Raw genomic sequence first — 16067 nt, 5'->3', positions numbered from 1 at the left:
TGTGGCATGTGGCGGTGGCACAGAGGCCTGGCCAGTAACTCCTGCAGCAGAACTATGTAGCCAGGGCATTACCAGAGCACTTAGGTGAATCTGGAGGTGTGGTGAACTCGCTGTTCAACTGGGCAATGGAATCTGCTCCTCAACTGTCCTGGCAAACATTGTGTGGCATATCTGACCAGCACTGCAGCTTATACCATGCTGTATGGAGTTACTGTGCCTTTAAGAGTTGGGATTTTCAGTATTGCATACTTCAACACTATTTTATGTGTTTGAAAACTGCATCAGCTTTTGGTTTTTAACATTGCAAAAAAACCCCAAATGTATGTGTTACTTTTCCAGAATTAAAAAATGAAATAATGTTTCATGAAGAACAGTGGGAAGGAACACATTGTTATAATATGGGAGTTTTAGCTCTATTTTAAGAAATTTTTTTTACTGAATTTGCCTTGTTTTTTAGTACTAGTGTTTAAACAGATTGCCTTTGGAGTTGTAAATGGAATTTATCTTCTGTAACATCATGTTATTCATTTCACTAAGTCTGACTGTAACTTCCGTGGGTGGTTCTTCCCTGCAGACATTGATGAATGTGCTGCCAAGATGCACTACTGCCACGCCAACACCGTGTGTGTCAACCTGCCTGGGTCCTACCGCTGCGACTGTGTCGCAGGGTATGTCCGTGTGGATGACTTCTCCTGCACAGGTGAGTGTTGGAACCCTGGGCTCTGAGAATTTCAGGTTTTCTTTGCTGACAGGCACTGACCCCCAAGAAAACACTGCATTTCACCTGAGGCCATGGAGAAGGCTTCCAAAATTGGATGATAGAGGAGTTATGGCGTTATGGGTGTGTAGTGTGAATAGAAGTATGTGATATCACATGGTGAAAAACTTAGAGTTTAAAGGTTTAGAATATAGTAATATATATAAAACAAGATTGAGGTTCTAGGGCATAGGCCAGTCTTTTTTTTCACCTTTTTCTTCATGGGTTTGGGTGGTATATTGTGATTGGATAGAAAAATCCATGTTGTTGGCCACGGGGGGTTGGTTATTGGATTAAAAGTAAAAATAATGTAGGTGTCATTTCTTAATTGGACAGTTTATCCTTAAAAGACCTTGTAAAGAGAGAGATAGGGCTCCATTTTTTAGTTTGTTAGCTAGAAATGCTGTAGAACCCACATCTTGTGAGACTGCAATATAGATAAGGATTAATAAATATCTGACTCTGAACACGAAACACCATCTCGAGCATTTAATCCTGACCCTGGCAGAGAAGAAGATTAAACCAACAGGTGAGCTCTCAGGTGCAGCAGCAGCACTGTCACAGTCCGTGTCTTGTGTACATACCCTACCTTCTGTCTAGTCCCAAATGCCATGCAGCAGCTGGCCCTTTGCCAGGATAAAATTCAGGCACAAGGGGAGGGTAGATGGATGTGGTAGGACGTGTCTTTGCCCTCTATGGGCCCTTTGGGATGAGCTTGGAAGGTGGCTGAAGAAGGGCTGTGGTGCACCCACTGAGGCTCTTGCCAGCCAAGACACGGTCCCTTCGTGTCCCACATCTGCCTTCTGTTCAGGGTGCAGAGGCTGGGATCATGTGTGTTGTGAGAAGAAACAAGACTTCATCACCCGTCTGAAACTGGTCAGTGGATTGAAATGTGAGAAGTTACCCAGGAGGAGAAGCTTTCTGGACAGAGCCGAGTCAAATATACAAAAGGAAAACTGAAATGTATAGAGTTCTTAAATCCAGTTATTATTAGGTCGTTTGGAAATTGTTGTTAATGCTGAAAATTAATGTCTCAAGAACTATGACATGTTGTTTAGAAAAGACAGCAAGTGGATAGCATTAGACAGTAAATCTAGTTGGTTCCTTTAAAGATATCTGTCTGCAAAATGAGCTCTGAAAATTCATACTGGAAAATAGGTAGGGCCTCATTTCCATTTAGGGGTTTTTAAGGGACCTTCTCTGGCAGTCTCAGAAAAAAGGAGAGAAGCTGCTGAACTGCTCATCCCAATTCTGTCTAGCTGGATAACATCTTTCAATGACAATGCTCCAGAAGGTCTGATTTTGGAATTATTTTGATGGTGCACCTGTCATGCGAAGGAGGAAAATATCAGGTAGATTTATTGAAATGGATATAAATCAGCTTGATGCAAACCATGTTTAGAATGGTGTTGGGTGAGTTGTTTTCTGAAGTAGAAAGATGGCACGGGAATATTCAATATGAAAATGATTTCCAGCCTAGAATAACTACATTGTAATGTGTGTTATCCTTAGGGAAGGTCATAGGAAATGTTGACTTTCATGATGACAGCATGTCTTTTAGCTAATATTATATAATTTATAAAACTGTAGGAAAGTCCTGCCCACCTCTTGAGAGAGGCTGATACTAAACAGCTGTCAGAAAGCTGATTTGTATTTTGCCCAAAGAGTCATTATTTCTGTGTAATCTGTCTCTTTTCAGTTTTTCTTGATCTTTTACAATGTGACATGACAGATTCAGACCTTAAATTCTGTGCTGTGTATCAACCTTCGCAGTGACGGGGAGAGTGGTTTTGATAATCTGACTCTTTCTTTTCCATATATACTCTACTAATTTCCTAGTGTGCCTTTCTTTCCAGCAAGGCACTATCATTAGTCATGCAAAGGGTATAGGAAGCAAGGTGTTTCTGATACACCAAGAAAGTGTGAAGTAGCAAGACAAGTTCCTTGACAGTAATGAGGGAACATTCACTTAAAGTGCATGCACACAAAGAATCCAGAGCAGGTAAAAGAACAAATAATAGAATGAGAGAGACAACTATTTCTTGCAGGTTTATTGTCTTGCAAATAACACTTCATTTTTTACACAGTCATTAAGAAGCAGAGCAATGTGTTGCATGGATCAGGAGAAACTTGGTTCATTGCCTGTTGTATCTAGAAAGAAATGTTTGTTATAATATTAAATACAGTTAAAATAAGTACTGTGCAATAGAGGCACTAATCCTGTCTTTGTATTTTGTATTATGCTTAAACAGACTTTTAGCAGTAATCGTAGTGACTAAAAAAAAATAATAAAAGAAAATCTGGCAGCAGATACTTAAGTAATTTCCCCTTATACTGATAACAAATATTTAGCAGTCACAATAGACTGTAGCTATTACTCAGGTCTTTAAAATTTTGTTACTCTTTATTCAAACTGAATAGATGAGAGATTTTCTTGTTATTGACCCATGTATTTGGAGACAAATCTGGAAGCCTGAGATGGCTTGGTGCTCTGATTAAAATTGCCTGTGTATGGGGTAAGGCTCTGATGGGTTCAGGATAAAGATGAATTTTCAAGTGTAAGCGCTTAAGGCACGTGCATGGCATTGCATGTATTTTCTACACTGCTGACCCTAAAACAGAGTTTTTCCATTGAGAAGGAGGTATCATGTTTTGGGAAGCCTGAGTCTAGTTCATCAAGGTATAAAGTCCTTTGCACTTGAGTAGATTCTGTGTGTGGCTGGGCAGGCATGTGCTTGGTGGCTGATTGCCGAGCTCTGGTAGCTTTTAGAAAGTGGAAACTATGTGGAAGGTGTAAATCAGAAACAATTTTTAAGCTGAATGAAATGTTTCAGTTTGATATTGAGAGGGGTTTGTTTTTTTAGAAGGAAATGGAGTGACTTGTGAAATGCTATGTCAATTTGAATTGAGCAAAATAAAATTCATTTGGATATTGCTGAATTTTAAATATGCTGCTTCTGGTATTTTCTTTGAAAGACTGCATCTTAATGAAATGAAACTAATTTGTACAAGTTTGACATTGCTGAAAGTTTTTTTTCCCAAAAAATTTTTTGGATAATAGTTTCCAACGGTGAAGTAGGAACTTCTGTGGTTAGCAGTGAGAAGATGTGTTGATTGCACAGAAAATGCAGTCACACAGACAGAGTGACTAAAACATTGTTCTGGATCAAGTCCACAGTTATATTAATCTCTCACCTATGACTTTAAATTAAGTAGTGGCTATTTTAATTCATAATCAGTGATCAGTCTCACAAAAGACTTGGGATGATGAGGTATTCTGAGACAGATTAGTCAGCCTAGTAATAACTTCAGCCTGTGTTCACCAAGAAAGGTGTATCAGTGTTTTTCTGCTTACCTGTTCCTAGGGCTTTGTGCACTAAATGTTAATTAAGTTGAGTGAAAGTTGGTTTTATTAAGAAAAGTTACCCTGGAATAGGAACCTGCTTTTCAGTCTCCTCCTATGGCACTGACAGGTTGTTTATCTGTTCTCTAGTAAATCACAGCCTTGTCCATTCTGAAACTGGCAGCAAGATTTGCTTCTCCAGATGTTCTCATTTGCTGGAATCTACTGATTTAAAGCATATGATTGATTCTCACATGTTCTTACCCTGGTTGCTTGATGAAAAATCAGTTCTCTTGGGTTTCTTTCTTCTAACATAGCGGTTTAGGAGTTTACTTCAGAAGTGCATTATTTCATTTTTTTGCTTTTTGAAGCATGATAAATTATGGAACAAGAATATAATACTTTTATTTTGGATGGGCTGCATCTGTTCTCTGGTATGATTTTAAAAACTCATGTGTATGATTTTCTGTAGTTTGAAACTAGAATATGTAGTTCTTATATCTCACTGCCATTCAATCAAGTAGGCAAATACTTTTTCATCTTAATAAGCTATAAGTTACCTGTAATGACAGCATATGTCATGCTGCTAGGAAGAGAAAACTGTGTGGGTAGGTTTCATCTCCTTTTGCATAATGTTGGCATTTTCTGTGAAGAAAATCACAATGATCACAAACAAGATTTCTGGCCTTTAACAGCTATGATAGCCATTTAAAAAACAACGACTAGTTTTGCAGTGTTCTCCTTGGGGCTGCATGGAACATCTAAAACTTCCTCAAATCCTGCAGTCATTTGAAGAATAGGTTTTATTTTACGTAATTACTGCTGGGCTTCGAACACTGCATTTCGTTTGATTTGGGGTTTTCTTCTTAGCTTGTGTTTTTTGTTTGGATTTATTTTTTTAATTACTACAAATATTCTCTATTTATGTAATAAAACTTGAAGACCTTTTCAAATGAGAGTGCCAGGAGATTTTTTGTTCTCTATTTCCATGTGTTACTCATGGACATTCTTCTAAATGAAGAACCCTCCATTGGACTTGAGAATGTCTCAGCCCATTTTGGCCAAGTTTTATGTTTTCAAGAAGTAGTATGGAAAGCTACCTGGCCATCCAACATGTCAGTTCCATTCTACCAAAATGGGGTGAGGCCTATGCAAGCACCTCCTCTTTATGCACCAAAGCTATGCTGGCAGATTTTTTTTCTCTATGAAAATAGTCCACCTCCATATTTTACTGTTCTGCATGATGTTTCAATAGTGGACTGTGCTTTTAATCCTCTTTCAGTCCTCATTTGCTGTGATGGTGTTCCCAGAATTTCTTTAACCTTTGACTTCTCAAAGTAACTAAAATATAAATTACTAAGTATAAGTCACTAAAATATTTGTGTGTTACTTGCAAAAAGCGCGTCTTTATCTACCACAGAAACAGGGATTATTTTCAAAACACATAGTTCACTATTCTAATTCTGTGAAAAAATGGATGTTGCATAGAAATATATTATTTACATGTTTTAGAATGGAAATATATTATTTAGAAGAAGTCTTAGAATATAAATCTTAGTCTTGGGTTTATATTCGAATTTGATTTACAGTATGGGTAGAGAAGAGGAAGTAAGAAAAGCTAATGATTTTGACAGGTTATCCTGCAAGTTCCTTCACTTCCATCCTGTGTGGTTTCTGGGGCATCATTCAGTTCTGAATGTACTGCACTTTTCAGAACAAGCCCCTCTGCAGCATGTTATTAGAAAAGTTGTGCTTAAAGCATAGAGGCACATAGGAGTCCTGAGAAATCTCATTTTCAAGGGAAGAAAATCAGAAACCCTTTCTCCTGTTCTTCCCTTCTTCCCCTCTCCTATCTGTGAAAAGCAGCTCGACTGCAGAAATTCCCTGCTATGTTTATAACAAATGTTCAAATGGTTAGCTATTACTAAAATTGATGTCTTTGTATTTTTGTTGCTGAGGTTTACCTGTCAGGTTCAAGGTGGTGTAGCTGACCCCATAATAATACTAATAATGCAGCAAGTTTCACCAGAGTGAAGTGGCAGTCTCAAAGGGCGGGTTGCTGGCCTCACATCCAGAATCAATGTGTGTGTTTGTAAAAGACCTGAATAAAAGCTTTTAGGTAGACTACTGATAATATGGTTACTCTTTGAAAGATAGTGCTGTTTTCTGAAATCTAATTTAGTGACCTTCTTTTCCACTGTTTCTTCTTTGTGAACTAAATTAGCATTCCAGAAGACAACATTGTTATTTTTGGTGTGGCACTTGCACTTTCAAAGTGCTGTGCAGGGACTTGGATGTTCAGGGAGGTCAGTAAACAAATGTTACTGCTGTTCTTGTGATGGGCTGGGGTTGGTGAATTGATAGATTTCTCTCCTAGCTGAAAACATGACTCAGGGGCAGCCAGTAATGAAGACAGGTCTGCGGTGGAATAGTTTTCAGGTTTGTTTTGTGCAAGAGGTCTCTTTAGATCTTGCTGTTCTAAAGGATATCATTAGGATCTTGCTGTAGTGGGGTGACCCTGGCAGGATTCCTGGTACCCACCAAAGCCTCTCTATCATTTCCCTCTGCAGCTGGGCAGGGGAGAAAAAATATAGCACAGATTCATTAGTTGAGAGAATTCTCATGCCATAAAAATATCAAGCTCCTCCAGCATGGCATCCCTTCCCTCTGGTGGGCACCATGCAGCTTGGTGTCATCAGCAAACATGCCAGACTTTTCCAGAAAAATGATAAAAGTATTGATCGGGTTGGGGTCATAGTTATGTCACTGTTTATAGATTAGGTATCAGATATTCCACACAATAGGTCTGACTGGGGCTGAGGACCTCGGGTAGATCTGGACCCCCTGATTCTGCTTGGAACTAACATGTGTTCCCTTCTTTGGAATGCACTCTGTCCCTGCACACTGAGGACAGACCATGATCTTTGTAGGAGCCTTGTTGTGATCTGTGTGCATATCTCCTCACTATGGGACAATACTCCGGCATTTTCAAATGCAGTTGGAAGTTGTTTGTAAGACAACCTGAATGAATGATACTTTGCTTGTGTTAGCTCAGCAGGCACAAAATATTTTTACGCTGATCTCTACTCAGCTGAGTCCTTTAATGTCAGGTGCTCTAAGGCAGGGCAGGACTTAGCTCCTGTTGTTAAGTGGGACTCCTTTGTTTGAACTGCAGTCAATAGCAGCTCTGTTCCCAGAACTGTGAATGTGATTTAGTTTGAGGTGCCTTGAAATGCAGAAACATTTGTTTGAAGTCCCTTGGAGGGCTGTTGGCCAAGTTCAGCAGCAGGTAATCTGTGTGCTGGTGGGCATTGCCTGCATCAGAGAGCATTTCTTTGCTCTGCAGGACAAGTCAACAGAAGACTGGAAGTGTATTAAATCAATCCAGCAAAACAGAGCCCGAGCAACTCCACATCAGCTGTCTGACAGTCGCAGAGGTTTTGGCTCAAACCCCATTAACACAGGAGAAAGCTTTCAATGGCATTCGTTTTGGCTTTAGATAAGTCCCACAGAGAGATAACTGGTGCACTATTGCCATAGGGAAGCTCTGTTTTTGACAATGTTAAAAAGGCTGATTCTTCTGTATTGTCAGAGAATGCTGTACTAACACAGATAAAGTAGCTTCTCAATGCATCCCTTGAAGCCTGATAAGTATTTAATTGCTCTTTTGGAAAAGGGAAGCTGAGGCACAGAGAACTGGAGTATTTTGCCCAAATGCATGCAGAGACAGTGACAAGCACTGGGGAGTCTAGTAAAGAGTCAGAAAAATTAGATATGGGAAAAGCACGGACGTATAGCAGCAAGAATTCAGTGAACAGTGAGGTTTATTTTTATAGATATTGACATTTTCACAAGAAACAATAGCAGTTCATTGAAACACAGTGTGCATGAACCCTGAGTAGCCATGCGGCCTTTATGTTATAAATCTTCTCCTTTCTTTTTTCATGCAGTTTTGCAGCATCTTTTGTTGCTTTGGAGTTGAATTATTCCCCAGTCCTCTAATTTTAAATGCTATGTTACAATCTTCTGTTCCTGACTTCACCTTCATTTTATGGGCTTACTGGGTTTGACTGCAACATTTTTACGTACCTTCCTTTTAAAAAGGTGGCATTAGAAAATGGAATATTATTTGCTCTTAAGTGCCTTCAATCAGAGGGAAAAAAAGTACTAAAAATGCAATATTTACAGTGATTTTAATTCCTCACTGGTAAATAGTTTAATTAAGCATCTTCGTGCTTTCCTGTGCTCTAGGCATGGAAATGTTGCTAATTTGTCCAGAGTAGTTGGTAATCCTTTCAAGTCCTTTTGACACATTGATTTTCTGTAACTTTATTAATACTAAAATTAATTAAATAGCTGACCGCAAATCATGCTGATGATTGTATTTCTTGACTTAGGCATAATTAGCATTTTTACATGATTTAGCTGCAGCCTTTTGTGCTGGTATAAAAGCTGTCACAAAAATGAAATATTTTAAATTGTTTTGCCCATGTATGTTCATGCTTATGCATAAACTTAAGCATTAAATGTAAAAAATAGTATTACTGATTTAATATTCAGTCAAGATTCATGAATGAAGCTGTCTGTCTAAAGAGACATCAAGGACAAGCCATGTCTCCTGGTCAGCATTTGTCCTGAGCTCTCTTACTGCAGGATTTCTCCTTGTTACAATAGGACTAAATCCATTTTTATGGCATAAGAATTCTTGATTTCTAAATGTGGCAATTGCCACAGTCAGTGAGATGAGGGATAGAGACACCACACTAATTTCTTAGTGGGAATGTGCTATTTCACAAGCATGCAGCAGCTGCAGAATCGATGCCAGTGGCTGGAAGCAAAAAGCTCTCATGTTTTAGTCATCTTCTCCCACAGTAAGCGTGGATGCCTTAAGGAGTGCAACTTGCTATTGGGAAAGAGTTTACTCAATCAAGTTCTGATCTTTTTGGAGATATAACTGCCAGGGTTTGTCATCTCCTTTGTCCAAACATGTAAAAAATTTCCTAGTCTGTGTTCTGTTTCTAGATACCATTTGTAACAAAGTCTTTGTTCTTCAGACACAGAACTGAACTCTCCTACTAAATCAAGGAAGTAACTGAATCATAGAGGAGGGCATCAGGCTCACCGTTCCTCAAGGCGGATCCATGGACTCTGAAACATCCTTTGTCTTATCTGTTCTTTTAAAACACAAACAATTTCAATGAGGGAAACCCTTTAATCCCCTTTTTGTGTGTGTGTCCCCCTTACTCAGCCGTTCAGAAAGGTTTTCTTAATGGCTTTCTTAAATCTCTCTTGCCACAATATAAGCCTGTCACCTCGTGTCATATTCTCATGAAACACAGAGAACACTGTGACCTTTCTATTTGCACTCCATTTTAATATTTGAAATATCTTTTCATGAGTATGCTTTAATTTTCTCATCTGAAACCTTAAAGACTATTTCTAGTTTTGGGGCTGAGCAGTACAGCAGCAATACTGTTAGCTCTTCTTCTTTACTTCACATCTTCTTTTGGAAAACTTCTAGGTCTTTGCCCCCAGACTTCCAGTATCTTACAGAAGTATTTTTCACATGGAACTGTGAGATTGTTGTTGTGTGTCAAGGGAGATGCTCTCAAGAATGGTCCCAGGCAAGAAGAGGTGCAGTGTGTGAGGCTGGCGCGGCAGATGGATAGATGTGGCCTAAACCTCCCATACTGGTTCTGAGAGTCCCAGGCTGTGTTAATGTCTGCTTCCAGAGGCTGCTGAGCCAGGCCCAGCGCTGGCCATGCTGGATAGGATTTCTCTGTTTTCCCTGCAGTGTCCTCTTTTTTCTGTCCAAACATGTTGTTCAGCTATACAAAGAAGAGCTGTCGGGTGACTAATGGCCAAGTACAGAATGTCTGTAGTGTTTGCTTGTGGTGCTCAAGTAGATTCTGTGGCTTGTCTGATTTGAGTAATAATGAGCACAATTTGAGTAATAATGAATACAAGGCTGCTGGAAAATATCAGGAAAAAAGGCTCAAATGCTCCTCTATTGGCACCTCTATGCACCCCACACCCCCAGCAAGTGTTCCCATATAGAGAAAGGTTTAAGACTCACCCCTTGCATTTCTTATAAGGTAAAGGACCCGGAAATGTCTTTGCTGTCCTATCAGTAATTGGCTCAGTGCCAGCACAGAGGCATGGATTGGGCTTAGACAGTGTAACTCAAAGCCTGTTGCTGATTTCATTGGCCCAAGGGCCAGGTAACCCTCCTGGACTATTAAATACTAAAGAGAGAGAACAAAGAAGTTTGAGGCATTTTCAGGGTGTTGCAGCAAGTGCATGGGACCTGTCCCTATACTGTGCTCAGCTTTACTTTTTGTGTTTGTATTACTTTCTGTCTTTATGAAAACCTTTTTGCTTTTTCAAGACACACTCAATCATGCAGTCTCGCTAATTAACTGCTGCCATTTCTCTGGGGTTCCCAATACCCTCAGAGGTATTGGAACCCCAATACTCCTCCAGTATGCCTGTGTGTATCTTGCAGTGTGTGACCAAAGACTGTGCAGGGTGTGGCACATACACTTTCTTCCAAAGAAATCCCCCATAGAGGGAGAGGAGCTCATTCACGTTGGATCATAGGAGTGCCAAATTCGTGTGACTTCAATTTAAGGAATGGTGGAAATGATCTGGGTTGCAATCACTGTCTGTGTAGAAAGGCCAAGAACTTGCAGTATATTTATTTGGGTTTGATAGGTGTCTCCTGAAAGGCAGTGTGTCGAGGTCGATGAAAACAGCCTGGCGAGGCTGTTAGGAGTGACATGCCTGTGAAATGTGCAGCACTTTGCTGCTCTGCTGTTGTGTCATTGTGTTTGCTGCTTGGATTTATGGTTTCCAGAGTAAAGCTTTTACTTATGAAACAAAGGAATTCCATAAAGCTTGTTAAACTGAAGAGAAAATTTTCCATAAAATTCATGGTCCTTACTTCTGATGGGCTTTTCTGACAGTGAGAAATATGTGTGACAAAGGCTTTAGCATGTCTTGGGTTTTCCTTATATTCCTTATATTTCGTTTTTTGTAATCTAAATCTGCATTTTATACCCAATGAAAAAATATATTAACACTTCTCATTTTGCTATGATCTCATTTTTATACCTGTGCTGAATATTTCATAGTTGTGTGCATATTGATTGGGAGAAAGCTAATATTTTATTAACTGCTATTGATTCTTGAATGTCTATTACTGTATGTAGGTGATCAAAGGATCACCTTCTGAGCAATCTGAGATACTGAAAGACCTTAGGACCCTGGTTCAATGATGGGCACCTGTAATTTGTTTGAAGTGGCTGAGGTTTGGTGTAAGCACTGTTTAGAAATGCATTGTGGATCGTCCAACTCTTGCTTTGCTGGGTCTGCATGTTCACAAATAAGTTAAAAAATGGTCTTTTTTGGGAGAAATATGTACATTAAGGGGATGGGAAAGAGTGCCTGTGGCTCTGAAGGTGTGTAGTTTGATTTGTCTCTTTATGGATAGTCAAATTCTGGTTTTGGAGGACCTTTATGTTTTGTCTATGAGCAAGAATATTGAGATACAGTGTGAGTATGCAGGTGAATATAAGTGTGTCTGATAACTAGATATTCTAGATTCCTAAATTTATTTCTGTATTTGTAAACATCAGTCAATAACCATAAATCTGGTAGTGTTGCCTTCTTAAAATATTTGTGAAATAATTTTAAAGGGTGCAGAGGAGCTGACACTGGCAAGCAGACTTGCTTGGTCCTTAAGATATATAGCCTTTGGGAATAGTACAGGGATGGGGGGAAGGAGAGGTGCTTTGATCTATCACTTTGTAGTTAATATTTTCATCCTTTCTACTGTAGGCTTTTTGCCTCCCAGTATGAAACTTCCTATTTAGTTACATGATTGCATGTAATAATTGCTCAAACTGGGGATTTTTATGACTCTCACAGAAATAGCTCTCATTCTTCATTGTCAGAGAAGTGGGAAAGAGCTTGGCAAATGAATGACAGAGTCTCGCTAATTGTGTTCCCATTAGAATAGTCTATTGCAATTTCTGTATGCTTAGTTTTTTTTTTTCTCCATTTCAGAGTTTACAAATAAAGTTCATTTTTACAAAATACAGTTCATGCTGCTGTACTGAGATAATCAGGTGTTTTGGGGAAGGCTTTGCAAATGATAGCAGAAGGGGCCAGAAAACAGGGCTGCCAAGAAAAGGATAAGGATGTCAGTGGTGAGACAGCTTAATGGCCTGTAAGGAAAAAATACATTTTTCCTCTTTTTTTTTATGAAGAAGAAAAGTTTCCATGCTTTCAGGATCCTAGGGATTTGGTTTAGTCTGCTTTGTGCTTGTCATAACAGAGGGTTCTATTTCATAAAGTTTAATGAATAGAATTTTTTTTATAATGCTGAACTGTCTACCAACATTTGTCCTTTATGCTAGTTTTTGACTGGTTTGTTGTTGGCCTTTTGCTTTCAAAATAGCACAAATGTTAAAAGTGGTTATCTGTGGAATATCTGACACAGCAAATTCTTCTTCAAACAGTAAATTAAGAATGCACATATTTAGGTGCACACAATCCCCAAAGGTGCAGAGGAATCCTCTGATCTTTGGAGACTTGGTCTCAGATAGATTCCTTGGTATTTATCCAATTCTGAACTGCATCCTCTATTATAATTGGGCCACTAAAACAGCTTTGCAATAAAGCAAAGACATTCAAAATGTAGTCCCATTCTAGCACAGCATAAAAAGTTACTCTTTTTTGAATGTGTTACTAGTGCCTGCTCTGTGCACTTTCACTCTTCATGCTTTTATGAGTCCCACAAACCATCTGATGTTCACGTAAGGGTTAGTTATATGTAGGTAAACCACATTCCCGGTTTCTCTGGCTGGCATGTTAAATCACTTTCAAAAATCTTTGATTGATTCACTTCACACTTAAGAAACTAGATTTACTCTATTCCTCAGAGAAAGTTCAAAATCCAGTCCAGGTAACTCTTCTCTCTGTGGATCTGGGGTTTCTAGCTTTTCCAAGATCAAGTAAGCTGCATATGGCATCTGGATTTTTTAACTTTTCCAAGATCAGGTAAGCTGTCTATGGCATCTGATAATGTAGGTTCCTTTATATTTTTTTTGTTGCTGCTGCTAAAACGCTACTGGGGACACTTCCAGGGATGGGGTATCCAGAACTTAACTGGACAACCTGTTCCAGTGCCTCACCTCCCTCACAGGAATGAATTTCTTACTGGCACCTAATCTGAACCTGCCCTCCTTCAGTTTGAAGCCATTCTCCTGTGTCCTGTTACTCCTTGTCCTAATCCAAAGTCCTTCTCCAGCTCTCTTGTAGCCCACTTAGGTACTGGAAGGGGTCTAAGGTCTTCTCAGGGCCTGCTCTTCTCCAGACTGAACTGTTGTTGTTGGGACAGACAGTCACGACACATAGAATGACAGAGTAAAAATGTTCAGAAGGTTCTTTATTATGGCTGCATGCTGTCTTTTATACAGTTTTTACAAACATTGAGGGTAATTTCTAATTGGTAGTAGCTTTCTTGTTGATTATTCTATTGGTTAGTAGAAGGTATTTTACTTGTCTCTCTAATCTATCTATTCTTGGATTGTTCACATATTTTCTTTACTGATTGTCATGGGACAAATCTCATGTTGTTACAGATGCACTTATTTTTTACCCTCAGAATAGATTGTTATGTTAAAGGAACTTCTCATTCTCAGAAGAGCTTCATAAGGGAACTTACAAATTGCCCGTTAGTTGCACTTAAATGAAATGGCAGGCTAGCTTTTTACCCTATTCCTACACTGAACAGCCCCAATTTGCTCAGCCTGTCTTCACAGGAGAGGTGCCCCAGCCCTCTGAGCATCCTTGTACTCGAGCCTTCCTGAGAAAGAAAAATGCAAATGCAGTAGCTGAAGGGTATCCATCCCTCTGCCTTCAGTGATGTCTGTATTTGTGTGGTTCCTGGGTATCCATACTACCCTTTCTGTCTCAGTGAAGAGCCAGCAGGAGGAATTGCAGGAGTGCAAGCTGGGTCTCCTCCTATGTGACACCTGCTGGAGTGACTTGGAGCCATCCTACACTCCTGCATGAACTGCCTCAGCTGGGCTCAGGTGAAGGCAGGAAGCCAACTTCCCATTCTTCTTCCATCCCACAAACAAACCCAGTGTCAATGTGGTCTTTTTCAGCAGAACTCGGGAAGAAGAAATAATTAAAGTGGTGTAAGTTGGGAGGCCCAGTGTTGTAGACAGCAATCCTGGACACCCTCCTGCCCAAGATCTCTTCAGGTAGCAAAGTTCATGTTTGTTTAGGGTTTTTTTTTCTTTTTCTTTCAGATAAAATTAATTGCCTTTTTATTAAAACCTGGCATCTTGACCTGCAGTTGACCTTGTATTTATTCTTTGTCAGCAGAGTTGGTTGTTTCAGAGAAAATACAGCCCTCCCTGCAACTACAATATATCACAGAAGGAATCCCTTTCCTTGGTTTCAGCAAATGATCATTTTGTGCCTTGAACCATAAGAATCAATAATTTCATAATTAAATTCTAGCTGGCAAGATGATTTGTGCTATTCATGTTCATTAAGGGGCTACTATTTTGAATATTATTTGACTTAAATTCAATACTGCCCAAAGTATTTTATCAGTTAGACCTACTCTGAAAAATTAGTGTTTCTATCTGTCCACCCTGATTTTTTTCCCCTTTAATTTCACTAGGCAAGAGAGCCTTTTTATTAATATTGGGTAAGAGTATTCTACATTCTTTTACTCATTTTACATACCTTTGTCATAGTTGCTATTAATTTTCTCATAAGTACTGAATAATCATAATCTTTAAAATAGTTTTATTCAATTCTAAAGAAAACAAATGGGACCTTCCAAGGAAGAAAGTTAAGTAGATACATGAATATTGTAGTGATCTTGAAGAAATAATCATTTTTATCACTTTCATGCTCTACAAAGAGGAGGATAATTGCTGCTATCTGTTTAAATCCCTCGAATGCTATTTGTTGGTATAATTTCAATCGGCCACAATACATTATTTCCAATGTCCTTATATTTTAAGCGTAATATACAAATGTGATTGCTTTAGAGATGATAAAAGTAAGATTGTTTCTGGAGAGGCAGTCAGGTTATTATGGAATATCTAATCAGATTAGGTGAAGTTGCTGTGATTTAAACCAATCTGTTAGATGTAACAAGGAATGCTAGACAGTTTGGGTTGAAAAAGGCCTTGAAGACCATCTGGTTCCTGGGAAGGGGTCACCTTCCACTATCCCAGGTTGTTCAACCTGGCCTTGGACACTTCCAGGCATGGAGCAGCCGCAGCTTCTCTGGGCACTCTGTGCCACGGCCTCCCCACCCTCACAGGGAAGGATTTGTTCCTAACATCTAATCCAAATCTAGGCCCAGTTAAAGGAGAGCAGCAGTTGGAGAATATTGAACACCACCACCACCAATAATAATTAGATGTTTGCATTTCAAATCCTTCAAGATACTTCAAGACTGTGTTGAGTATCTTAGTATTTTTGTGAATCAGTTACCTTGGTTTTACAATAGAGAACAGCACACAAAATGTTACTGCAGGGTTTTTTTTTTTCCCTCTGGTAAATATTTCTGAACATATCTCTTTTTTGTTTTGTTTGGTTTTTTTTGTTTTCTCCTTTTCTGTCCATCAGCATTCAAATTATAACCCTTAAACTGCATGTAACTGCAGTGGGAGGGCAGGAAAGTTCAGACTTAGTGAAATATCAATTTCAGATGTTGTATTGTGATGATATTGCCATTTTCTCTGTAGTTTCTTGACACTTGTGTTCTGGTGCAGATCATGGCGTTCCTGGTTCTCCTCCACCATTTAAAAGCTATCTCATCCTTTATAATATGAAATACTTTGTAGTAATTGCAGTTTTTCTTTTAGAGATGTGTTCTTGCTTTTTAGTTGTTTTTATTTAACATATGAACCATACACTTACTGACTTTAC

General features: G+C 39.1%; 1 protein-coding gene across 8 annotated transcripts in view; it reads left to right on the top strand.

Moving 5' to 3' along the window:
- Window positions 1-16067, top strand: part of NELL1 (neural EGFL like 1) — a 305479-nt gene that overhangs the window by 151000 nt on the left and 138412 nt on the right. For all 8 annotated transcript variants that reach the window (XM_066187494.1, XM_066187495.1, XM_066187497.1 and 5 more), the window contains one exon: window positions 575-700. In XM_066187494.1, coding sequence (XP_066043591.1) covers window positions 575-700 — 126 coding nt within the window. The remainder of the gene's footprint in view (window positions 1-574; window positions 701-16067) is intronic.

This window comes from Chamaea fasciata, unplaced genomic scaffold (genome assembly GCF_029207755.1).
Source record: "Chamaea fasciata isolate MVZ Bird 193981 ecotype frontalis unplaced genomic scaffold, bChaFas1.0.hap1 SCAF_7, whole genome shotgun sequence".
NCBI lineage: Eukaryota > Metazoa > Chordata > Aves > Passeriformes > Sylviidae > Chamaea > Chamaea fasciata.
The sequence above is the reverse complement of the archived record's forward strand: the minus strand, read 5'-3'. Positions and strand labels throughout refer to the sequence as shown.